The 27,422-nt window shown below is 36.6% G+C and overlaps 1 protein-coding gene across 6 annotated transcripts in view; it reads right to left on the bottom strand.

Annotated features, from left to right (window-relative positions):
* The window catches only part of Arid4b (AT-rich interaction domain 4B), a 123,258-nt gene that overhangs the window by 22,593 nt on the left and 73,243 nt on the right, over window positions 1-27,422 (bottom strand). For 4 of the 6 annotated variants that reach the window (XR_002383075.2, XM_005071794.4, XM_040755617.1 and 1 more), the window contains exons 10-17: window positions 24,854-24,930; window positions 23,467-23,621; window positions 20,594-20,666; window positions 17,390-17,484; window positions 16,550-16,647; window positions 14,406-14,646; window positions 13,812-13,987; window positions 8,863-9,126 (exon numbers count right to left, since the gene is read on the bottom strand). Coding sequence is in view for 5 of the 6 variants with exons in the window: in XM_005071794.4 (XP_005071851.1) it covers window positions 8,863-9,126; window positions 13,812-13,987; window positions 14,406-14,646; window positions 16,550-16,647; window positions 17,390-17,484; window positions 20,594-20,666; window positions 23,467-23,621; window positions 24,854-24,930 (1,179 nt within the window). In the remaining variant the exon portion in view is untranslated. The remainder of the gene's footprint in view (window positions 1-8,862; window positions 9,127-13,811; window positions 13,988-14,405; window positions 14,647-16,549; window positions 16,648-17,389; window positions 17,485-20,593; window positions 20,667-23,466; window positions 23,622-24,853; window positions 24,931-27,422) is intronic. The other 2 variants (XM_013114666.3, XM_005071795.4) reach the window with 2 other exon arrangements.

The raw sequence follows: 27,422 nt of genomic DNA, 5'->3' as shown, positions 1-27,422 counted from the left end.
CATAACAGAATTTATCAAGCTATAAATAAAAACAAAATCATACATATACAGGAAAAGATAGCCAGAAATCATTAGGCAAGTAAAATAATCCAGACTCAGAAAAATAATTCATCTCAATATGCAGATTCTACACTTTAAGTTTTAGATGTATGCATATAAGAGTGTGAATGTGGATCATGGAACTAGAACATGAAGAGATATCTTCCACTGGTTTCTATTTTTTAAATTAATTTATGTATTTTTTTAAATATATGAGTGCTCTGTCTGCATGCATACCTATATGCCAGAAGAGAGCACTGGATCCCATTATAAAGATGGTTGTGAGCTACCATATGGTTCCTGGGAATTGAACTCAGGTCCTCTGAAAGAGCAGCCAATGCTCTTAACCTCTGAGCTATCTCTCCAACCCAGAGATACCTTAATGGGGAGAAGAGGGCAATAGAATAAGTGTGGCATGAAAGAAGGGGAACAATGTGAGTGAGGAGGGGAAGGAACTAAAGGAAGAGCAAGGGAGATGAGAGAGAAATGGAAGAGGAGTACCAGTCAAAACAAAGTAAGGGTGAAAATGTCACCGAGACTTTAGAAAAGTGAATCACAATACAGGAAATCAAGACATTCCAATGTGGATGTCCACTGACCAGATAGAACACTAGAATTGTACTAACAACTCCGAGGAACAGGTCTCCAGAGCTAAGTAATTTCATTTCCCTCCTCTTTATCTGTCAGCATGACAGAGAGAGGCTGGAGAACTATGAGAGAAGCATCACCTGACTCACTGTCATCTTCAGACTCTTACTAGAAAAAGCAGGGAGACTGGATGGCTAACACCCTCTGCCTCTACCAGGATTTTCACTAAAAGTACCAACGAATAGAACTAGCCTCTTCATGACAATGAGAGATTCACAAGGTATCAAGAAGTGGACTATTACTAATTTTTCCCCATTCAAAAACAAGTATTGAGCAGGGCAGTGGTAGCTCATGCCTTTAAATCTAGCACTTGGGAGGCAGAGACTGATTTGTGAATCTCTGTGAGTTTGAGGCCAGCCTGGTCCACAGAGTGATTCCAGGACAGCCAGGGCAGTTGCACAAGGAAACCCTATCTGAAGAAAAAAATAAAAACAAATATTAAACAAATCAAGTCTGATTATTTTAATTAAGGCTGTAGTTCTCAGTGGCTAAGCACTTGCTCAGCATAAGTAAGGCTGCAGATTTGAGCCTTAGCACTGTTAAAAAAAAGGGGGAGGGAAGGGAGAAAGTCTGGTTAGCCTCAGCTTTTAAATTCCATTATTAGTGCATTATATAATAATTAGAACCCAGGAAAGTACTGTTATACATCTAAACTGCTAGGCAAATTATGTGTGTCAAATCTGAGAAGACATCTACTGAAACTACCTAATACAAAGGACTCAGATATCTCGTGGCCCCCATAAAAATGGTCAAAACTTATATAAACTTATTTATAAACCACATCTCAGCATATTCAGCATGAAGTCACAACACAGCTCTTGTCTTCAAGGAGCTCACAATTCAATCTAGAAGACAGTGTAGAGCAGTAAAAGTAACAATACAAACCTGAAAGAAGCAGCCACGGCGAATTTGACTTTCTTATGTGTTCAAAATACTGACCCAAAGCTAAAAGAAACCATTCAGAGACCACTTTGTACTTGCTCTCACCAGAGAAAACTGAAAGTCCCAAAAAACTTATGACTTTTGTTTGGCTGTATTGGCAAATCATCTAAGCAATCATTTGGCAATAATACAAACAACAGAAACCAAAATGGTGACTATGCCCATCTCCAGCACAGGTCTTCTGAAATACAACTTGCAAAGAAATATTGTAGGTACATCATAATATATATATGAGTCATACCATTATTTTAAAAAATAAATTACACACAGAAACAGATGCTTTAAAAAATATTTTCAGAGCAGCTAGATAATGGTGGTACACGCCTTTAATTCTAGCAGTTAGGAGGCAAAGATGTCTGTAAGCTCAAGGCCAGCCTAGTATACACAGTGAGTTTTAGGCCAGCTACCGCTACAAAGTGGGACCCTGTCTTAACAAAACAAAACAAAATAAAATGAAGCAAAGCAAATCAAAAAATAAACTTTCAGAGCAAAACCAAGTTGACATAATTCTTAAGAACTATCTCAAATACATAAAAAGATTATTACAAAGAAAACTCAATTTCTTTGAGTTAAATAAGTTAACCATTAAGTTAAATATCAAAACTCTAAAATGATAACAATTATTTAAAAATTGTTGACAACATATTTTATACCCCGCAATACTATAATTCCAGAATCCAGTGAATTCATCACAATACAGTATAAACGGTAGAGCCAGGCATAGTGGAACACATCTCTAAAACCAACACTTAGAGATGGAGCAGGAGCATCAAAAGGTCATCCTCTACTATACAGGAAGTTCAAGGTCAGTCTGGACTACATAAAACCTTATCTTTACCACCTCTTTCCAAGAGAATATAACAACAGAATGATAGATAGATTAAATATTATAGCATTCTTGTATGTAAGTTTTGTTACAAGCAGCTCAACAAAACAGTATAGTCATCCTAGCAATAGCATTTCCTAAGGATTTGTGATGCTACTGTAGGTCTACAGGTAGAGGTAACATATAATGACAAGAAAACATCAAACAGTATGAACCAAGCTTAGATCTCTGCAAATGTTAAAAGCTGTGGCACTAATGGTGTTTGTGATATAGATACTAAGTTTTATAAACACACTCAAAGTAATAGGTTTAAGAAATAGTACATTTGAACAAAAAACAAATGTACTTGTTAATCTATAAATTAGCACATGAAATATGTCCAAGTGGATGTCTTTAAAACACCTGCCAACCTATAAATAATGAGACAGACCCAGTTTTAGTCAATAGTCTGAGATGAAAACACAAAGAAAGGTTAATTTTTTTTTCATGAAGGTGATGCTGATTTTCACTTGTACTCTTAAACTGTGGTTAATTCAAAAAGTTAATCTCTTCTAAAACAAGTTTACAGATACTTGTTTACAAACCATTATCAAATGAGGTTCATTTTATGGACCTTTAACATTTATACTACAGAAGTACAACAGATGGTTTTCCAGAGTAGTCACTGTCTTTTTATCGTTGCTATAATAATCTCAAAACACAAGCACAATGATTTAGCACAGTTTCATCAGAACACTAATTCCACTGGATGTAATACATCACAGAAACACAACAAACAAGGATAGATTAGTCAAGAAAAAGAATAGAAAAATTAAGTTGAAAAGTAACAGTTCAATGATTTTCAAAAGACACAAGGAGAAAAGTCCTAAGAAATGAGGATTCCCAATAAAATTTAATTCATCTCTCATTTGCTATCCAGGACAGACTCAGTGTTCTGAAGACAAATTATATTCCTGAGCTCAGAAAAATTCATTATCTAAATCATGTTATGATTAGAAAAACAGGAACATAAGGTAACAAATTGCAATAGTTATTGGAAGAAAAAATAAAACGAGATATTAAAAGAGAAAATTTCCATTTACAAATAAGAAATAAAACAAGATAATTAAGGGAAAGAAGTCAAAAACCGGTGTAGCTGCAGTAGCCCAAACTCAGGCAAAAAGTATCATGGAAGGAGAAATCATCTGGATGTGATGTCACTGAGAAGGCAAGACAGGATGGCATAAATTGTGGTCCTGCTAAGGACTGTTCTGGAAGCATGGGATTTGGGGCCTGAATTAGAAAACAGAGGACAGATACAGACATTATCATGGAGTGATGCACAGCAGAACCAAGCAGGCTCAAGACAGGATTTTCTTTGAGACAGGAGAATAAGTTCAAGTCTTTAGTGGAGAAGTTAATTTGAACAAATCAAGAAAATGGGCCCCGGGTCTCTTACTAGACAACAACCTTTAGACAGTAGCATGGCACTGACTTGTGACTATAGGTGACAAACACACAGAATGACCGGAGGTGCAGGCTGGAGATAGATATAGTATAAGTCAGTAGAAATTTTCTTCTCATTACAAGTGAGGACAGGGAAGAGTTTGGGGGAGGGAAGAAATTAGGAACAATGTAATATAGTCTGCTAAGAAAACAGGAGAGTGAACAGGAAAAACAGTGTAGAGCAGTGCACTGGTCTTACTTCAGACAGGATCAGCTATTCAAGTAAGGGGTTGAGCAAGAAGGAAGGGGTGCTTGTGGTCTGAGAGACTTCTGTTCTCATCTATGATAGGGAAGTAAAAGAGCTACAATTAAGATAAAGTGATGAGAACTGGCCAAGGAAAGCACAAAACACAGAGGAAACTGAGGACGGGGATGAGAGTCTATAAATTGTAAATCTCATCAGTGTCCTCAACTGGACTAGAAAACGTCTCACAGAAACCATTTTCTTAATGTCAATGCTGACCCATGTTTGTTACATAATAGGCACTCAACTTCTCTTTGCCAAATATAAAGCCTGATAAACAGCAACTAAATGTGATCACAAAGTAAGGCTGAAAATTGTCACAGTCTTCTTAAAAACTTTTAAAGTTAGTGTACAAGTAATGGAAGGAAAGATCATCATATATATTATGATACTTTATCATCTGCCTCCCCACAATCTGCCCCTACATACAGTTTCTCTTTTTACATTTCCCTTTCTACAAGGAGAAATACAATATTTAAACTATATAACACATTTGTATTTAAAATAACATGTTATAAAGTATAAAGGTATTTTCAGTTTTCTCTAATTGCTAATATAGAACTATTGTTAGGTATGTCAGTTTACAGGTAGCAAGGTATGGTGGGATTACATGTGTAATCCCAACAGTAGGAAGGCAGAGGCAAGAGGATGGAAGCCAATTCCAGAGCTATATAGCCAGATCCTCTCTCAGAAACCAAGACAAAAACTAAAATTACGATTTTAGAGTTAAGTATCATTTTCTTGTTCCTCTAATCAGTCAGTGTCTGTATACTGTAATAAAGTATTCACATATTATACATCACAAGCCTGTGCTGCTGCAGAGATGGCTCAGTGGTTAAGAGTGATTACTACTTCCTCCAGAGGACCCAAGCTAGGTTCTCAGCACACGTCAGGCAACTCAAAACTCCCTACAACTCCAGTTCTAGGAGATCCAATGCCCTCTTCTGGCTTCCATGGACACCTGTACACAAGTAGCATACACTCACACAGATACAAAAATAATAAAAATAAATCCAAAACAAACAAACAAAAAAAAATCAAGTAACCTAGACTCTAATACACCCAGGTATGAAACAAGGAAGGGTCTACCTACCATATTCAATGATATATATGGCATGCTATTAGGGGCGGGGTGGTAAAATAAAAATGTTGTACTATATACACACCAGGCTGGTACTAAACTTACAATCTTCCTGCCTCAGACACTAAGTACTAGGATTACACATGTAGCTCCTAGTAGGTTACTTATTAAATAACAAGGACATGATACCAAAACACACCAATATTAACACCACTTGGAGATATTTTAAAAAACACAGAAGAGTGTCAACTATTAAAACTGGCTAAAGTGGGAGCTAGAGAGATGATTGAGAGCTCTGATTGTTTTTCCAGAGGGCCCTGGTTTGGTTCCCTGAAACCACATGGTGGTTCACAACCATCTGTAACTCTAGTTCCAGGGGATCCAATATGTACTTCTGGCTTCTGCAGAAACCACACAGATATGTATGCAGGCAAAACGCTCTCACATATTAAAAAAAAATTGATTCTCCCTCCCAATTAAAAAAACAAAAAAGTTAAAGTATTATAATTTCTTGTGGCAGTATATTGCCAGGTGTTGAACCCAGGCAGGACCTCACACTTGCTTAACAAGGGCCCTATTGCTGCTATAACGCATCCATAGGGATATAATTTTCAAAAAATTATGGAGATATATTTTCAAAAACACTGTAATTTTAATCCACTCATCTTATTTGTATTTATTTTTCTAGACTGAATGCTATTTTTAGGAGGGTTCAAAACTATTCATACAATGACTTAGAACACTCCAACCATCCTGTGCCTAATGATTCTATAGTATTGGCAATAACTTGATACACAATCACTGTATCAGAAAAATTCCCTACCATTATTATGTCATTTACGGTTTGTGTTCAAGAGCTCCAAAATTACTTGAAGTAAATTTTAAATAAAATGCATTTTATTTTTTCCATGTGGTAGCAAAAACCTGACTCAAGTATCAATGTTGGTATAAATATATTTGTTTAAAATATTTAACTGTAAATTAGGATACGAACAAATTTATGAATTTCAGAAAAAGGAAAACTATAGTAATCAACAATAAAAGAAACTTTTAAAAACTAAGATACTCTTATTTCCTTTAAGAAAAATTCTTACAGAAAATTTCAGATAAAATGTAAACAAAAACGGCTCCACACAAAACGTCCTCAACCATCCTCAATCGTAAATCAGTGAAACTGCCAACAAAGCTGTTTTCAAATGGTGATGGAGACAGTATGCTGAAGACCCTAAAGTAATAGGAAACAACTGAAGAGCTGATGGCGATTTGTTGCAGTCCTTTGGATTAGTTTCAGACATGAAGATACAGCAATAATAGTAGTAGTTTTTGCTGGCTTATCAGTAAGGCACTCTTTGGTAACTAACGCAGAGAACGGGGAGACTTAAAGGAGATTAACGGTTAATGTGCTGAAGTACAATCCTGTATTCTATGCTGCAGAAGTATGCAGATCCACCCCCGAAGTCTTCATTGAGATGGTTAGGTTCTTCTTTGCAAAGTTCTTAGCACATGACTGTTTGAGGTCAAAATAGACAGCATCCGTCTTAATAATACAAGCATGACTTGCTGGTTCAGGCATCCTTTCCTTCCTGTGTCATTACAAATCTGAATACCTCAACTTACAATCTTCCTTTCCTTCTATTTATTTCAAAACTGAAATAATGGATATTCCTTCTACCTTCTGAAACCCAAAAACTAACATAACTATGCTTTTCTTTAATGGATCTTTTAAGAGTCAAAAAATCATGATGGTTTTACTGGTTTTATAAAAAGTCACATTTAAATTGTGAAATAATTTCCTTCATGCCTTATTTCCTATGCTTTTGCTTAGGAAGCCAATTAGTAATCATGCCTTAAATGCTGTGAAACCTGGAAAATGTCTAAATTTTATTCTTCAGTCATGAAACTTCAAGCACTGTATTCAATATATGGCAAGAGGGGAAAAAAATGCTTCTGTGTGGAAGTCCGCAAAGTAACTAAGAATGAAGAACGGAAAGGGCAGTTCAAAGACAGCTCCCTACTTCGTGGTGGTGCTGAGGCCGGGTTGCTTCAGCCTTCTGGCTCCACAGTCTACATTTAGTTTGCGGGCACCTGAGGGGGGAGCAAAACCACCTTAAAACCTTTATTTAGTATGATGAAAACTGCCCAAGACTAAAACACTTCACAGAATACTCCCATGGAAGAATCTGAGCTTTCTAGCCTGTCAGTAAGAAAACTGCCATGCAATAAAGACAGAAGAGCCAACAGCTGTAAGGACAGACTGCATCCAGGGGTGCATATACCAGCTGCAAAGTCTATGCTTCAGAACTACTACACTTCAAAGCACTGGTAAGAAGGCATTCTTAAAATCCACACCTTCACTAATCTTACTGATCAGAAACTTAATGAGTCCCTGAACATCCTGACTTGAGTTGCTGTTTCTTCCTAGAGTTAGAAAAGAACAAAACTATACTTCTCTCAAATTAGAAAGACAATGAATGGCATTAGGTCACACTTCCAAAACTTGGTGCTATTACAATAGAATAAAGGGTGTACTACTAGGAAATGGATAATTGGAAGTGTGTTCTCAACACTGCAGTTATGCACATGTGATAGTAGAGACTAGACTGAAGGACTCACATTGCTCAGTAGGTACTCTACCTATGAGCCACGAGTCTTCCCCAAGAATAACTTTTAACTAGAAAGCTTGACACCTGTATTGTTCCTGGAAAACACAAGGACTCCCTTCATAAACCCACCAGTGGAAACAACTAAGCTTAATTTTTCTTTCAAGTTCCAACTATCACAGACTAGATTTAATAGATTTCATATGTAACAATACTTACAAAATTAATTAAGTTACTGTTAAAAGACAACTAAGTGGTCTGTCTTAAAAAACTGACTTCTCAATTTTGGATAAAGCTGGAATACAATCTCTTCAGATAAACTTCCCAAAATTATGCATGCTAAAATCTCAAGTCATTCAGCACAACCTATATCCAGATCTGTGTGGTGTGTTGTTGCCTGGACTCAGGAGCAGTGGGGCAGGTGCACTCTCTCTCAGCACAGTTGCTGGTGTTGTCAGCTATGGTTTCAAAGATACAAGAGAGTCCCTGAGACGTCTGAAAAAGCAGTAATGTAGCTGCTGATAATAAGGTCTTTTAGAAATTGGTGATGCTTCTTAAGAAATTCCAACTTTGAAATCTTTGCCTACTGAAGGAGGGTGTGATGACTTAGGAAGACCACAAAGAAGAGTGTGGGGATTTAAAATAGAGAAAGCAGGCAGCCTGGTAATGATATGATGAAGTCAAGAATAGGAAAACATTACCTGTGTTTGGTTTTTCTATCATTTCATTCCAGTGTACACTCTATTAATTTCCATGTATTAGACTTAACTAGCTAGACCTATCTCTCTTTAGTGTAAAAGATTTCTGTGCTGAAAACACGAAGTAGGGTGGTAGGATGTCATTAAGTGAGGTATTTGCATGCTAAAAGCTTGATATTTTTAATGTTAATGTGATTTCAGTTAGAATACTAGTAAGTATGTAATTCGTTATGTAAGTTTTTAAATAGAAAAGTATTTTAGAAGTGGTTGTAATAATCACTAGCTGAAACTCAAGTTACCTCACATTCCATCCGCAGTAATGCACCAAGTAAAGGACCTCTCCACCTTCGACATCAGAATCTTTTATACTAGCTTCATACATTTTTTGATTTTTCCCTCGTCCATACCGCACTTGCACTTTCATGCCTGGTGGATAGCACTCAAACTCCTCTTCTTCATTGTTGTCGTCATCATCTTCATCCTCATCTTCTTCCTCCTCTTCTTCCTCCTCCTCCTCTTCTATTTCTTCATCATCTTCATCTTCCTCTTTATTGGTTTCATCTCTTGAAAGGTTTAAAAAATTGCAGAGTTAATAAAAGTTACTTCATATGCGTTTCAGTTCCAAACCACATATACCGATAAAAATCGTGGCTGTGATTGTTCCAGAACAGCGGGTTCCATGTGCATAAAATGGTCTGAGTTTCAATTTAGCATTAAAAACTAAAACCTGTATGAAAGGACAAGTGTCAGAAAGATCTATTTAGAGAAAAATGAAGAAGCAAAAATAAGTCCATTAAAAGAAAATTTCCTGTACTGCAATCCCAGTCCTTGAGAAGATGAGGTAGGAGGACCAATGTGAGTTCAGAGTCCAGTCCAGGCTATATACTATGACCCTGCTTAAACCACAGACGGAGAGACAGAGACAGAGAGAAGTATTAAGTTTGAGTGATTGATTTCCACAGTCAAAAGAACGTAAGTTGTGTTGAATGGTAGGAAACTAGTATGCCTAACTAACCATTCTCTCATGTTTTATTACAGAAGTGTTTTACAACTCAGTTGACACAAACACAAACACACACACACACACACCACTTAACTGTCATTTTCTGATTAAACTTATTCTAAAACAATTATTTCCAACCTAAGAATGTTTAAAACAAAAATATTTAACTAACAAATGGCAACTCTTGTAAAGATATGCTCCAACGAAATCTTAAATGTTAAAATGAAATATAATTTTAACTTTCATGGTAATTTTCTATACAGTCACACGAATATCACATCTATCTATGCAAATATCACCATTTCTGCTCTTTACCAGACATTTACTGAACTTTCCTGTCATGAAAGCTCAAACTGAAAGTTTCTAAACAGGCAGGCAAATTGAGAGGCCAACTCCAAATACTGAAAAACTAAAACACAAACTATCCTAAACTCAGGAGAACTTAACTATTTTCACTATCTCATTATCACATAATTTCTAACATCAGCATTTGTATTCTTGGGTTTTTTGTTTTGTTTTTTCTTATTTTCAATTAGGATTTTGACACAAAGTCTCATTAGGCTGACAAGCTTAGCCTTGAACTTGTGATCCTCCTGCTACAGCCTCTAAAGTTCATCACCATGCTCTTCTTATATTATCCATAAATCTGTATTGAAAAAGTTGGATAAAATCTCCAGATCTGAATCTTACCAATCACTAGCTTCACATAAAGTAAGTTACAATATGAATTCAGTGTTCTACTTAGGCACTTTGCCTGCTTTAGCGTGTGAATACACCATCAACAAGTCTCTCTCACAAAGAATCTATCACTTCATAAGCTAGGAATCTGTGATCATATGAACTAATCTCAGTTTTACATTCTTTCATAAAATCTTTTCAGTGATAATGTGTCTCAGCTATATTACACAGGTAATGAGGAAAACCTAACGGATACATGGAATGAAGAGTGAGGTCACGAAGATACTAAATCCATTAACTTTGTCTGAAGTGGTGGGTTCAGCCTGTTCTCCCTCCCATTACTAGCCAGGAGGATCTCTAGATCAAAGACAACATAGCAAGACCCTGTTCTCAGAAACTCAAAACAAATAAATAGATAAAGACTTAGGTGTATAGGTACAGCCAAGTCAGTATTTAGAAACCTAGGCCTAAATGACAACAGCTTTAATCTGAAATGAAAAACATGAACTATTATTCAACAAACATTAGCAATTCTATCATGAAGTATTTAATTAGCCAAGATAACGACAAAGTCAGAGTTGGCATTCTAACTATTAAGAGTAGCCTTAAATGAATGTGCTATTTATTTAAGCTGCTACGAGAGCTCTCTTAAAGAATACTATTCTTTCATATTTAAGGACATCTAAGAGAAAGGGGGTGATGAGGAGCATAGTACAAAGGAAAGAAAGCTCCAAAATAAAGTAGAGAAAACATTCAACTCATACATCAAATAACACATTGAGTCCACTGGGTACGTGGCAGTATTATCAGACATAAAGACAGCCTTGTAAATAGTTGAAGAAACAGAACATTGAAAATTGTAAAATAGATGAATCAAAAATTTGAAAATCTGCACTTAAATACAATCTCAGACACCAACTAAATGAAATTTTATTAAACCACACACTGAAGTTCAAAGAAGCAAATAACATAAACACTGGCAATTAGCCAAGGAAAACTGCTCTGTTTTTTCAAAGGCATCACTGGCAAATTCAAAGAGAAAATGACGAACTTGATGGTGCATAGAGTGCCCAGAAAGGCATTTCCTGAAAATATCAATTATAACCAACATACTCATTAAAAACTAAGCTGATATACATTACATAAAAGCACACACACATAAGATTTATTTTAAAAAATTATTGTGTTAATGTATGTTTCATATAAGTGCAATGAGCCACAGGGCAAGGGCAGTTTTGGGAAGTTGGTTCTCTTGTTCCACTGTGAGTTGTGGGTCTCCAATTCAGGCAGTTAGACTTGTAGGATAGATGCTTTTACCCATTAAGCAATCCTGGCTGTCCTGAAGTTACTTATCTTCTGAAGAACAATAATGTTTGGGAAACAAGCTATGTCAAAATAAAACGGACAATATAAACCTGAATCAACAAGAAATGCAAGATTTCCCTAGTCTGTTATTACTACTTATAAAGTAAGAAAAAAAAAGAAGCCACCGTGTAACAAATATATACTGAAGGGCAAGCACCAAGCCAAGCAGCTTGTAAGTATTAACTGGTTTAATCTCCTAACCCAGACTATGGAGTTAGGACAGAGAAAATTCTTGGTGGTGGTCAAACAGGGAAAACTTAAATACCAAAAGCAAACAAACAAAAAAACACCTCATATCCTAATGTGTTTAATTTTTTATAATTGTAAATATTGTTATCACTTAATGGTAAAACTAAGGAATCAATTATAGTGTCTGCCTTTATCTGTAGTTTTAGTTACCCACCATCACTACCAATTAAAAAATATTGAATATAAAATTCCAGAAACTAACAATTCATAAGTTTTAAATAGTGTGCCATTATGAGTACTATGATAAAACCTGCACTGTCCTGCTCCACTCTGCCAGGAGCTAATCGCTATGTGTACAATCTACCCATTACTCATTTGGCAGCCACATTAATGCAACAGTGCTGGAAAGTGGCAGCAAGGCAGAAGAATAGAAGGGCAGATGAACTCTAGTGGTACAGCAGGGCATGTAACACATAGTACAGTCATGGTGACAATGCACATACAGTAAGTGACCCCCTAAGATTATGCTGCCTAGTAGTGATGTCATAGGCAGTTTGATCTATGTAAGGACAGTTTTTCATGCTACATGCAACAACGAAGTTGCCTAGCAACAGTTTCTCAGAATGTACCTCGGGTTAAGCAACACAACTGCACTTTTAATAGTCATTTTCTTCATGTGTTTAAATAATATCAAATGTGGGTGTTCACAAAATGAAAGTCTTGGTTTGTGATATGAATAGTCATACATTACTTAATAAAAGGGATACATTCTTAGAAATGTGTCATCATACAAATATAAAGTACACTTATATAAACCTAGCTTTCTATATGCCTAGACTATGCAGTACTCTTCACATGAACAGGGATGGCTTTATCATCAATGCGCAGGCTACAACTGTACTCATGAATATTCACAGTTATTATATAAAGGACTCATACAACTGACAAGTTAAAGAGACAAAAATTTAAAATAGAATTTACTGACTAAAGGACCAACTTGGACACTTAGAACAGAGAGAAGAATTACTAGCAAGTATCTGTGAACAGTAGAATATACTCCAGAGACACTGAGCTCTCAGACTTTTAGCTAAAGCTGCAAATGAAGTTTTATCTGAGTTGCAAGTTTCTGGTAGGAACACTTCTAATAATCTCTACACAAACAGTAAGAAGCCATTCAGCACACACTTTATTATATTCATCTGAACCTTGCACTGTCCTGCTCCATCTTGTAAGAAGTATACAGACCATACCTTTGTATTGTTTCCATCTGTATTTCAGAAAGCTAACGTGATCAACATGTTTCAGTAAAAATTCCAATCTTTACAAAGTTTCTTAACTGGAATAGTCTCCAACAGTAATAGTAAGGTATACTTCAGATATGTACATATATACAGAGAAATATAACAAAATACAAAAAAACACTACATTTACCTGATGACATTTACTTTTTTCTTCCCTATTTGTATACTGTAACTAAATTTCTAAAATACTAAAATGAAAAAAAGTTGGTTGTATTTATTTAAAAGAGCTCCTAGCACTATAGATGCTTAGGATTTTTTAAAATCCCAGAGATAAAAAAATCAAAGATTACCTACAAAGCCAAGAACTCACCAGCAGTGCATATAAGTCAACATTTGCAAGTGCCAAATCAAGTAAGTATCATGCAGCCAAAATGACCCACACACTCTGCTTAAGATACACGTACACCCTAGACCCCACAGCTAGTGTATCGTAATCATGACTCTTACTACCAGTACAGTAAAGAGCACTGTTTCCTCAAAACACAAAACAAAAACTATATATAAATTTCCATGATGAGAGCAAGAATAGATCAAAAAAATATGATCTTTTCAACAATTCACATTAATGGGGTCTCTGAAGGAATCAATTTTTCTTAACAAATGCAAATAACGCTTATGTACTTCATCAATCAATTAGTTTCAAACATTCACAAAAGCAAATGGTAAGACTGTATTCAGTCAAAATGCATCATAACCAAATCAAGGATCTTACCCAGATCGTGCTTGCTCTTCTTCAGCATCTACCTCTGGGCTGAGGGACTCCTCTGCCCTAGCTGTGTCACTGTCTTTATCCTCTGAGTTTTCCTTTTCTTCTAGTTTTTTAATGTTGGCTTCTTTTTCTTGATCAGACTGTGCAGGTATAGATTCTAATAAACTCTTTTTACTTCCCTAGAGAAAGATCAGAAGAACTAAACCAACAACAGTAAAAACTTAAGCCTAAATCCATGATCCTAACTGTCAGCAATGAGAAGTGCCAACCAATGTGACACAGCTATTATTACTGTTAAAGTCAGAAGGCTCTTTAAGAAATTCCTACATTTTAAAGAGCACACTACATGAAAATAGCTAAAACTCAGTTTAAATAGTTACTATAAATTATTCTAAGGTAACATTTGAGAGCTGGGGATATAGCTCAGTAGAAGAGTTTGGGACTCTGGGTTTAATCACCAGCATATCAAAAACTAACAAATACCCTAAACAAAAGATACAACAAAGTATAATACTGTGCAGTACACTCGTGAATTATCTGGGGAACTTACAAAGACTGTGAAAGTATACCAAATGAAAATGAACAGTGTCAGGTTACCAGAGAGGGTTTGATGTTTTCTTTTCTTTCACTCTCATCTTCAGCAGGTGTCTCCTCTTTTACTGTCGTGTTCTTATTGTCTTCCACATTTAGTTCTTTGATCTCTGTTTCACTTTCTTCCTTAACTTTTATTTCTTTATTTTCACAATCCTTACATGGCTTGTTAAGAACTTTCTCTGGCAATGCCATTTGAAAGTCAATATTAGCTGACCTGCAGTACTCCTCAAAGCCATATAAGTACCTGGAAACATGTAGAGAAGATACATTTGGTAAAGAACATTCCAATATATTACTGTACTTGGAAACATGTAGAAAGGACACATTTGGTAAGGAACATTCCAATATATTACTGAACAGTGTGAGGAATTGCTTTAGTTTGCTTTTTGTTTTATCCTTTGAGGTGGCCTAAAGCTGGAGGCAATGAGGAAGCTTCCTGGGGTCACAGGTATGCATCACCATGCCCAAATTACAGAGTTGTTATTTAATATGCACTCATCTTTTAGGTTATATAATCACTTCAATGCACTCTAATTCTTTATCTCCCTTGTCTTTTATTGAGAAAAAGTATAATTATGACTTTGGAGTTATTGGCCTGATATTCTACAGACCACAGACATTACAGGCTACTGCATTGCTCTTGGTTACTCTCCAGAACTAGACAGTAAGATCCTACTGCTGAAGATAACACATGCTTGAGTAATAAGACATGATGACATCAAGCTATTACAAACCTGGACGTTTCAACCCTACATGCGCATTTTTACAGTGCTGGAAAATGCTAAGCAAACTACTGGAAGAGAAAAGTAATCCTCAACCATAACCAGCTATTTTTAACCCTTCAAGTTACACTAATCACTGGTATGGAAAGGCATGTCCACTAGGACAACAGTGGCACAAATATTATGGGAGTAAAGAAACTACTACCTGGGTACCATCATCAGGCTAGAAACCTGTGGCGAGACAGGTCACTGGCAGAGACACTATTACTATTGCAACTAAACTGACGTAACATTAAACTAACTTCTAATGATTTATTATTATACTCATTGATCACCTGAGAAACTCCTATTTGCAGTAGATAGTGACCCACAACTAGCTAACAGCTAAAGTGCAGAGAATAAGAGACTAACGAATGGTCATTCAGAGAGGGGGAGAGGGGAGACAGACAGACAGACACACACACACACACAGACACAGACACACACACATACACAAACACACGGCACAAACCCCAGCCCAAGAACTGGAGATCAGGAGTTTAAGGGCCTGAGGTGGTAGATGACTACAAAGAAATACTGTTTTCTAGAAACAACAGGGCAGCTACACACATGAACTCACAGTTGCTGTAACAGAGTGTACAAACTCATGCAAGTCAAAGTCAGCCCAAATCTCAGTAAGGAAAGAACTGGATACCAGATCCCACCCAAGCTGTGGATCTATGGATAACTGTTAGTTTCTGGGAGGGAGAGAGAGATAATTACAAGAGTGTAGCCCCTGGTAAATTAACCATTCTCCAAGTGGAAGACCACACATCCAAGAATATTTGGGCAGCACAAATTGGTATTGATGGGGGAAAAGAAGGGTAGTGGGAGAGAGTTGAGTGGGTGGAGAAGGGAGGGTAAATTTGGGAAAGATTTGGGGGTGAATATGCTCAAAACACACAGGAAGCTCTGCTTAAAATACCTGTGGCAAGAATGAAAAGTTATACATCTAAATAAAAGTAACAACAGCAGCTATCATATGGATTAGTGGAAGCGATTAAAATTATGAAAGGTAAAAATCTATTGCTGAGTATTTCTAATATGCAAGGCATCAGGAACTTTAGTAAACTCTACTCAATCAGCAGAGTACTCCTAAGAGGTAAGCTGTAGTAACCCTCTTAGTAGGAAAACCATATAGGGTCAAAGATCACCCACAGCAGATAACGTTATCTCTTTGGTTTTGGAACATTAGTTTTTTAATTTCTTTGCAATACTTTTCAAATGATCCTGGCATTCAATATTTTCTTTACAGATTCTTATATATCTAAAATCTAGAAATATTTCTATAGCAAAAATTCCCATTTTCTTCTAAATTAGCTTAAGTTAAAATGCTGTTTTCTAGGTAAGATATTGAAGATAGTCACACTGAGTATACTGGCTTACTTTTTATAGGCACATTTAACATTGTATCCTGCAGCTGAATTTAAGACAGGGATCCCAAGGTCTTGGTAGACTTGCTTCCAAACAGCTCCACTTTCAATCTAATGGACAAAGGAAATAAAAATTTTCAAATCAAACGTGGGAAGGTAGCAACACATTTTACATACATAAAAATATGATATGCTTACATTTCTTGGCTCTAGGCTTAAAAGCATGAAAAATACCAAGTGATAAGTTTTAAATGTGGTTTACAAATAAAAATCTTTATTACACTAACAAATATTAGTTCTAAGTATAATAATACTGGGCCATTATATTATTAAATAAATTCATTTATGGTAAATGTCAAAGTACCCGTTTTTAATTCAACACTTCTAACAAAAAGAAAAAAAATGAAAGCATATTCTTTCCATCAACTCACAAACTAGTAAGTCAAAACTAGTCTATGAACTTAGTAAGAGGGGAGGGAGGGAGGAACTTGGTACAGTGGCACACACCTTTAATGTCTATACTGGGGAAACAGAAGCAACTAGATCTGAGTTTTGGGCCAGACTAGATCTACATGACAAGTTCCAGGGAGAAAAAAAAAGTATTTTCACCTCTGTGACTGTGCCTTGACTCCTGACTAAGATATGACTTTGTCAAAGTCTGATACACTACAGGAAATCAAACTTGTCACTGAAAAAAATCATCTTTACTCTGTTGTTCATAGACTGTACTTTTCATCCTAGTGTCCTTACATTCTTATTAATAAACAATTTTAGAGATGACAGATACATAAGGAGTCACATTATATGAAAACCACATTCACTACATTATTTATAATGAGATTGTAGTACTTACACTATCGAATCCTCCAAGCTTGTGTACAAGTCTGAATAACTTAAAAAGATTCAAATTCCGATACCCAAGCACAGGTCGTTTGTTAATAGGGGTACCTAATTAAAACACAAAATATATATTAGCACCATACTATTTTTTTATCTAAAATCTCAAAGGATTCACATAATACCAATGATTACCACATACATACTCCACAGAACAAAAAAACAGAAAAATTTTTATCTAAACCCATGTCATCATTTTTTTAAAGTTTTTGTACACCAGATTTTTACAGTCTTATGTTTCCTTCTAGCATCTTCCCTCTGGTGATATAAAAGATGAATACCAAGTAAGGCTTAACAAACTGAAAAACTTTCAACATCAGGGAGACAAAGCTGAGAAAAACTAAGGAAGTACTGAAATACACAATGGGCAACTGTCAATCAGTTATTTTATGACTTTCTTTATGTTTTATTCATTAATATTCCAAATGGTTCTCCAGTAAAGCTACACTGTTGTTTCATTCAACAGAGGAAATCACAAAGAGATACTAAGTAAAACTACCAAGTGGTAGAGGAAGTAAGAGGACAGAGCCAGGCTGCAACACAGCCTTTCCCAAACACAACTGGGTGAGTGGGTTAGCATATCATTATCATTCTTCTCTAGTTAGGCTTCACTCCTTTTCTCCACTTTTTCTTGTATACCACACAAAACTATAAGGGAGACCACACTTCTTAGGTTAGTTCTCCATTCACACAAACATAATATAGGGGTCAAAAATATTTAACATGAAAGAATAAAAAAATTACCCATACCATAACAGCCATTACCATTTGGGAGTACCAAAAAAAAAAAAAAAAAAAAAAAAACCAGAATCAGGTCTAGGTTAGCACAGTAAATTTTAAAAGGTTAGCATACATCCTCTGCCTTGCTTTATTTATTTATTTGTTTGTTTGTTTGTTTGTTTATTTATTTATTTATTTGTGAGGCAGGGTTTCTCTGTATTGTTTTGGAGGCTGTCAGTCCAGCCCGGCCTCAAACTCACAGAGATCCGCCTGCCTCTGCCTCCCGAGTGCTGGGATTAAAGGCGTGCGCCACCACAGCCCAGAGCCTTGCTTTATTTATTTCATGTGTTCCTGCATGTAAGTGTGAGAGAGACCAGGGACTGGCCATGTTTTGAACATGTTATGCAAGAATTCTACCAATCAACTTGGCCCACTTTTTACTTTTTTTGAGGTTTTTAAGTGAATGAGTGTTTTACATGTATGTATGTCTGTGCACACAGAAGCCAACAGAGAACCTCAGATTCCATAGAACAACAAACAGTTACTACATGGTTGCAAGTCCTCTGGGAAAACACTCAATATTGTTGCCCAGTGAGCCATCTCTCCAGTCCTCTTTTTTTACTTTTCATATGTGTTCATGTTTCTGCACATGTACATGTTTGTGGAGGCCAGAGGTATTTTTGTTTCTGCGGGGTCTCTCACTGATTTCACCTGTCTGGCTAAACTAGTAGGCCATTCTCTGTTCCCAGAACCAGGATTCCATGTACATGCCACCATACCTGGCTTTTTTGTTGTTGTTGTTTTGTTTTTTCGAGACAAGATTTCTCTGTATTGTTTTGGAGCCTGTCCTGGAACTCGATCGGTAGACCAGGCTGGCCTCGAACTCACAGATATCCACCTGCCTCTGCTTCCTGAGTGTTGGGATTAAAGGCATGCACCACCAATGCCCTGCTCATACCTGGCTTTTTACATAAAATATTGGTAATGGGGATTGAACTCATATACTCATACTTACAGAGCAAGCACTTTATCTACTAAGCTATCCCTTGGCTTTATTCTTACGTGTGAGACCAGGTGTCACAGAATTGCCCAGGTTGAGAGCTGAAATTACAGGTTTATAGCACCTACCAAATTTTAGTCCCTGTCCCCTTTGGAGAGTGTGGTTTAAGGAAGGGTTGGTTTCATGTATCCCAGGTTAACTTCAAATTTGCTATGTAGCTAAGGATAATCTTGAGCTTCTAAATCCTGCCTCCACTGGTGAGTACTAGGCTTGATAATAAGCATTTGCCACCATACTTGGGGCTTTCTACATTCCAGACAAGTGCTGTTACCAACAAAATCACCTAAGCCTATCTTTTACATTTCTTTTGCAAAATTAAACAAATTCAGAAAGCTGCCATACTCAGCTGGAGACTTTGTCAGAAGTTTTGTCTTGTTTCTTTTCTTTTCCTTTTTTCTTTTTCAGATTTTTGTGTGAGAGTGAGCTTTTCAAGACAGGCTCTCACTACTGTATAGTTCAGGTTGGCATCAAGCTGCACTAGCCTCCAAAGTGCTAAGATTAAAGACAAGAACCATCACTTCTTTATTTCTGGATGTGTACTTAGTTAAATTCTCTTGGGCGTATGAGACTGGGTCTTAGGAATTACTCAATGCCCAAACAAGTGTGATGTTTTGTTTTCTACCTTACACACAGTTAAGAATGACACCCCCCCATCTTCCATATATTTACACAGTAAGAGTGATGCACTCAGTTCCACCCACCATGAACATATACATTAAGAGTAAAACACTCACCTATCTTCTATGAACTTACACAGTAAGAGTGACACACTCAGCTGTGTCGTGGTGGCACACACCTTTAATCTCAGCACTCAGGAGGCAGAGGTAGGTGGATCTCTGAGTCCAGGGCCAGCTGGTTTACAAAGAGAGTTCCAGGACAGCCAAAGCTGTTACAAAGAAACGCTGTCTCAAAAGAGAAGAGGGGAGGGGAGGAAAGGAGAAGAGAGGGGAGGGAGGGGAGGGGAGGGGAGGAGAGGGGAGGGAGGGGAGGAAGAGAAGAGAGAGGGGAGGGGAGGGGATGGGAGGGGAGGAGAGGGGAGGGGAGGAGAGGGGAGGGGAGGAAGAGAAGAGAGGGGGAGGGAGGGGAGGAAGAGAAGAGAGAGGGGAGGGGAGGGGATGGGAGGGGAGGAGAGGGAGGGGAGGAAGAGAAGAGAGGGGGAGGGGAGGGGAGGGGAGGGGAGGGGAGGGGAGGGAGGGGAGGGAGGGAGGGGAGGGAGGGGAGGGAGAGGGGAGGAGAGGAGAGGAGAGGAGAGGAGAGGAGAGGAGAGGAGAGGAGAGGAGAGGAGAGGAGAGGAGAGGAGAGGAGAGGAGAGGAGAGGAGAGGAGAGGAGAGGAGAAAGAGACCATACTCATGAACTTACACTAAGAGTGGCACACTCACCTCTATCTTCCATAAATTTATAAAGCTGCTGAAGAAAGTTCTCCCTTTCCTCTGGAAATGGTTCTATTTCTTCCTAATTTTAACCACAGAAGAAAAGATACTGTTTTCTTCAATTCAGAATTTTATTAATGTAAACAACATTTCTTGCCAACAGCAAAAACTAATGCTCATTTAAATATTTCAAAGGCAGTTTACAAAATTTTTTTTACTACTAAGCTGTTCAAAACCAGCTAAGTCTAGACATTTTGCACCATATAGAATAATACATACTGAAAAGTATCAACAGAACTCCAACTGTCAAAATTTGTTTAAGAGAAGATTGATAAAACTGTTGAACTCTGTACTGCTATCAGAGATCTATTATTTAAATCAGGGTCACAGGCTCAAGAACACCTACTCTCGTATTAAAATTGGGCTAGAGTTTAACATCAAAGATGATTCCATTATTGTTCCTCAAGGAACTCAGTAAGCACAGGTCCCATTTGCTCTAAGTATCCTTCATTATAGGCAGCCCCACTGTATAGTACTTCAAGCTTACATAATCAGTGAAGTGGGGAACAAACTTGATCTACAATACCTGAAGATTCAGACTTAGGGAAATCTTCAAGTAATAAAATAGTTCCCCGAATTATCAATTACAAGGGAGGGACTAGTTTCTTGCTGCTGTGGCCAAGGGCTGTGGCAGTAGGGATCTGGTCCTGAAGCAACCTGCAAGGAGCAGGGTAGTAGGTAAGATTGAGGAACTCACCAATTCATTGACTTTCTCATCCATTCAACAACCAAAAAGCACCTGTAAGTGTAGACACTATGCTAGGTGCTCAGTCAAATGAAAGAAAAAGCTATGGAGCCTGCCGTGACAGAACATGGTCAGGAGTAACTGCAGAGAAAAATGACTCAGCACATATAAGCAAGCTGTGCAGTTACTCTAACTGGAAGCAAAGTTCTAAGAGTCATAGGAGATCCAACTATTATGCTAAACAAAGCTAAACATATTTTTTAATTTGGAAAAATCACATGCCCACTGCCACTGTTTTAGTGAATTTTCTCCTTTGTTTTAAGAAGAACTCTTTGGAGCAAAGGACAGTAAGTTTTAAAAAGGAACAAAACATTCATATCAATAAACCATTTGGTTGGTACTTAGGAAAAGAATAAATGACAACTATTAACTTGTTTGTGATAAACCACATTTCTCAACTTAAACAGTCCACATGTCAGGTTTTGGTAAAGCAGTCAAATACAAATATAGAAAAAAAAAGTTAAGACATTATCTTAAATATTACTATGGTAAAATAGTTGACTTAAGCCACATCAATTTTGTTTCTATTCCATAAACATCTAAGTTTGTATTTAACTTAAAATGTTTCACTAATTATCAAATTTGCTTCCATCAGCACCCCGAACCCAGATTTGTTTTTATAAAAATACTTGTAAAACACAAATGTAAACAACAAAATGTTTAATAACCAATATTTATTGGCCATCTGTTATATGATACGTACTATGATAAACACTGAGAATATAAGAATATTAATAAGATAGAGAACCTCTCTTTGAGGAGCTAACAAAAAAATTGGTAGGAGAGAAAAAAACAGGCAATAAACCTAAATAAGAATGGGGTGGGACAGAGAAAGATGCATATAAGCACATATAAAAATACATGGGGAAAAGTACACAAAAAAGTTCTATTTCAGGGAATGGAGAGATGAAGTTTCCTAATGTGAGAGATATTATGGTTCTGGAGTTTTGGAAACTGACCAGATGTTTCTCAGTCAACACCCACCGCCACTACTACACACACATATGCAGGATGGGGAAAAGACAGTAGGAGAAGCGAAAATGTGAAAGATGAGAAGCAACAAGGTATGTAAGGTGACAATGCTACAGCTCAGAGTTCACAGGGAAAGGGCTCAGAGACAAAGACAAGATGGGGCAAAGGGTGGACCATCATGGAAGCTTACACTGGAGCTTGACTTTTAAACTTAAAAAAAAAAAAAAACCCTATTCAGAGATTCTAAACACATGACTGGTCATTTTGACTTCTATTTACAAAATAATGGAGGAAGAAGCCAGGGCCTTCAGCACGCCAGGCAAGCACCCAGACAATACCTCAACCTCAGTTCTCATTTTAACAATTAAAATAAAGAGCAGACCTAGATCAGACTGAAAGTTGCTATGCTATCCTTTGTCATTGCACTTTAGAACATAACTGCCAAAAAACTCCTATTTCATTAACTATTTATTTCACTTTAATGACAGAATCCCCAAACTGAAAACATTACATATTAAATTACTGTGATTTTCCAAATAGAAAACACAGTTCACTTCATAGTCAAAACTATAGCTGTTATTACCTGCACACCACTTACTCAGTAATTTTCTGTGTTAGAATACCTGTTACCTGCAAACCTAAAAGTCACAATAAAATCTAAAAGTGTAACCCCATGACCCAAATTAATGCATAAGGAAATCCATGTGTATGAAATGAAAATCCTATCCATTCTGTGAATCTAAAAGATGCTCACCTTCATTCTGTTCTTTAGTGGTGGCAGGACATGATTCTGGACACTTTCCTAATGTTTCAGTAATTATAAAGATGTACATAATTATGTACCTATCATGAGGTGCTAAGTATGGACATGAAAATGCAAATCACATTAAGGACTAGTTGGTACTTTAGTCATCTTATAAAGTAAAAGCACCCCAAATCACCTTAGGATGAGAGTATGAAACGACTCTGAACCCCCAAGCCTATATTTCTGTTTTCAAGTAAGAAGCAAACAACTTTATAATAAGACAAAATTTAATGATGAAAAAAATTCCTAACAGTAAAACACTGCTTAACATTTTTAAAGGCATCAACAGTTTTTATTTACCTCTTCCTCACTGCTATTATCTTCTTTCTCTTTTTCATCATCTTCCTCCTCTTCTTCTTCCTCAGCTTCACTGCTGGAGCTATCTTCTTTCAACTCAGTCTTCCAGTTAGCAGGAATTGTTCTACTTTTGTGAAATTCAAGGGCCTGATCAAAAGCTAGAACAGATCATAATGTTAGCAAACTGGACAGATTAAAACAATTGAATTATCTAAACTACTAAGCATGAAAAGTGAACTATCTAAAAATATTAACTATGATAAAAGCTGTGATCATTTGTCAAGTGTGCGCAAGGGTCCTAGCTCTGTACTAATTGCTGTTAGATAAAGTCACTCACTTCATCCTTTTGATCTTCTACCCAGGAGACCCATATTATAGCTAGTAAAGCCCACTGCTACTACTGGAAGGGTTCTTAGATACAAACAAATACAAGAAGAAAGAAGCATTATTTTCTTTTAAACAGAAATTAAGCTTATGTACTAAAAATAATTTCAAAAGAGATATAAGTCAATGTTTTATTCAACAATTACTAAAGAGTTCCATATCAAACACAAAAATATTCAGAAATGTTCTCTGCAACTCTAACTGAACCAAACTTGAAATTCTTTTAATAATGAGTTTAAACTAAAACTGGTCAAAAACCATTAGTTGCCTTTTATACACCATATTAACTATAAACCATAATTTGCTATGATTTTAGGGCAGTCTACCAACCAGATAAGGAAAAGTGAACAGTAATTTACAATGGTTAAAAAAAAAAAAGCAAGCCGGGCAGTGGTGGCGCATGCCTTTAATCCCAGCACTCGGGAGCCTTTTGACTAAGAATATATATTAGCAGAGTTAACAAATAAAAATTTACCCAGATTCTAATTTTGTCATCCCTGTAAACCAATAGTGAATTCACTATGTATAATTCACATTATTGAAATAGCTAATAATATTTTTAACTGCTGTTCCAGATTATTACCTTAACTAGAACTTCTACAAAAAAAAAAAGCTATCTAACAAGATCCACAAGTTTTCAAAATATAATTCTACTGAAAACATGTTAATAAAATAAAAGAACTTAAAATCCAGAAAATTCATTTATGCCAGGTAGTGGTGGCGCTTGCCTTTAATTTCAGCACTTGGGAGGCAGAGTCAAGTGGATCTCTGAGGTTGAGGTCACCCTGGTCTACAGAACTACAGAATGAAGTTCCAGGACAGCCAGGGCTGTCACACAGGAAAACCCTGTCAGGGGTAGGGGGTGTTAATTTATAATTAAACAGGTTAAAGAGTGAGTTCCAGGATAGCCAGGGCTGTTACACAAAAAAAAAATCCTGGGGGGGGTTTATAAAACAATTAAACAGGTTGCAAATTACTAATAACCTTTCCAAGATTATTCCCTTACCTTGTTTTAATACAGCATCAGGCTTTGGTGCACTGTCACTTGTAATTTCATGGACATCTTTTCTTGGAACTGAAGTACTGCATTATTCAATTATAAATGAGAAAATAAGATATTAAGACAAGCAGTCAACAAATCACAAACAAATAACAAGAAACTGAGAACACGAATATGAGTAATTAAAAACAATTGTAAGTTCCAAATCACACACTATGAAAGGCTCCTGCCTTAAGATTTGTTTCATTTATATGTGGGTTCAAATTCCAAAACCAGCAAAAGAGGGAAATGGCATCACACAGTCCTCTGCCTAGAAATAAATGCTGAACTACAGCAATATAATAATGAAAATAAGCATTTCGATGACAGAACACACAAATCAAATGACGAAATCAACAGTGAAACTTGGCATCATCTTGGGACAATAATGAAATTAGTTTAAGGCAGGAAGAAAATATGCCTGTTAGTAAGACCAACTCTAGTTTATGTTTGTTCTGGGGGTGTTTCAACAATGTTTCAAGAACTATTTTAGGATTACAAATTAACTTCTACAGTGAAAATGGGGTTCTTAAGGAATGTCTCAACCCTAAGGAGAATTATACAAATAACTGGGACACGTTAAATAATAAATATCATTATTATTCTCTAATTTAAATAAAAATTTGGCTTCTACATATTCGGTTTGTACCCCCCCCCCAAAAAAATCCAAATGACATTCCAAACACAATTTTCAGCGCTCCATCTCTTTGAGACCTTTTGTTTTGTTTTGTGGCTAGAAAGTTGGCTCAGGGGTTAACAGCTCTGGCTGTTCTTCAAAAAGACCAGAATTTGATCCCTAGCACCCATAAGAAGGATTGCTACTGTCTGTAACACCAATTCCGGGAGATATAACTACTTCTTCTAGCCTCCAAGGGCACCAGAAACACAATACCGTACACAAACATACATGCAGACAAAACATCCATACACACAAAATTAAATTGTAGAAAAATTAAGTCTTTTAAGCCGGGCGTTGGTGGCACATGCCTTTAATCCCAGCACTTGGGAGGCAGAGGTAGGTGGATCTCTTTGAGTTCAAGGCCAGCTTGGTCTACAGAGTGATTACCAGGACAGCAGGACAGCCTCCAAAACAATACAGAGAAACCCTGTCTCGAAATATCAAAAAAAAAAAAAAAAAGTCGCTTATTTAAAAATTTCAGGCACATACAAAAGTGGGTAAGAATTGTGCAAATAATTCTCAAACACACCTCACAATACACTGTTCATTTACATATCTATATACCTCCTTCCAACATTCATACAATATATACTCCATTTTTTATTATGAATCTTTTTTTTTAAAAACATCCCCACAACACCCCAAAACAGAGTTTGTCTGTGTATCCTTCCTGGCTGTTCTGGAACTTGCTTTGTAGACCAGGATAGCCTTGAACTCACTGAGATTTGCCTGCTTCTGCCTCCTGTGACCTGGGATTAAAAGAGTGCACCTACCACTGCCCAGCTCATTATGAGTCTTTAAAACACTTTATGGAAAGTATAATATTAAACATATAAACATAATCACTTTTCTAGTTTTAGCCAGGTTTAACTGACAAATGAAACTGTACATATTTAAAGCATACAATGTGGTAATTTTACAGACATACTATAAAAAATGATTGCCACAATTCACTTAATTAACACATCTATTACCTTACACAATTACCTTTTTAGGGAATGGAGTGGGGAGTGAGAAATACCAAGCACATAAGATGGTGTCAACTGTCACATTATATGTAAGACTCTAAAGCACGAAACTGAAATCTCATGCGTTTTAACTACCATCTCCCTATTCTTCTATTCTCAAAGGTAATTTATTTCTTAATATGAAACAAGTACTCAAATTTAGTGATGAGATTTATCTGATTATCTCAATCTTGAGACTTGTTTTCAATGATTATTTTCAAGTAAGATTCAGTAGAAAATGATTTGGCTTCAGCTGGGCATGGTAGCATGAATCTGTAGTCCTGGCTGTAGGAGGCTGAAAAGACATGAGCCCATGAGAGAGACAACAGGCCCGGAAGAGGAGGAAGGAAAAGAGAAGATGAAACACACAGTTTCTATATCTATTTAATTCTTATAAGCAAAACGAGAAGGTCAGAGGGGGGAAAAAAAAACTCCAAGAAAGACTGCTTTCTTGCCATGTAGAATGAATTTTTTAAAAATCCATTAAAATCCTGAGATCATTGTAGAAATCATGCATTAGTCAATAGACCAGTGGTTCTCAGCCATCACGGCCTTTAATATTTTCCTCAAGTTGTAGTAACCCCAACCAAAAATTATTTCATTGCTACTTCATAATTGTAATTTTGCTACTGTTATGAATCATAATGTAAACATTCTAAAGGTCTTAGGCAACCCCTTGAAAGGGTCATTCAATGCCCAAGGATGTCAGAGAATTGAGAGTTACTGCAATAGATCTTATTTAGAAATAAGGAGTAATAAAATGATCAAAAACAAACCCTAGGACCACTGACATGGCCTAGCAGGTAAAGATACTTGGTGTCAAGCCTAACAGCCTGAACTGATTCTCCAT

This window comes from Mesocricetus auratus, unplaced genomic scaffold, assembly GCF_017639785.1.
Source record: "Mesocricetus auratus isolate SY011 unplaced genomic scaffold, BCM_Maur_2.0 Super-Scaffold_100013, whole genome shotgun sequence".
Lineage (NCBI taxonomy): Eukaryota > Metazoa > Chordata > Mammalia > Rodentia > Cricetidae > Mesocricetus > Mesocricetus auratus.
This window is presented reverse-complemented; position numbering and strand designations above follow the sequence as displayed.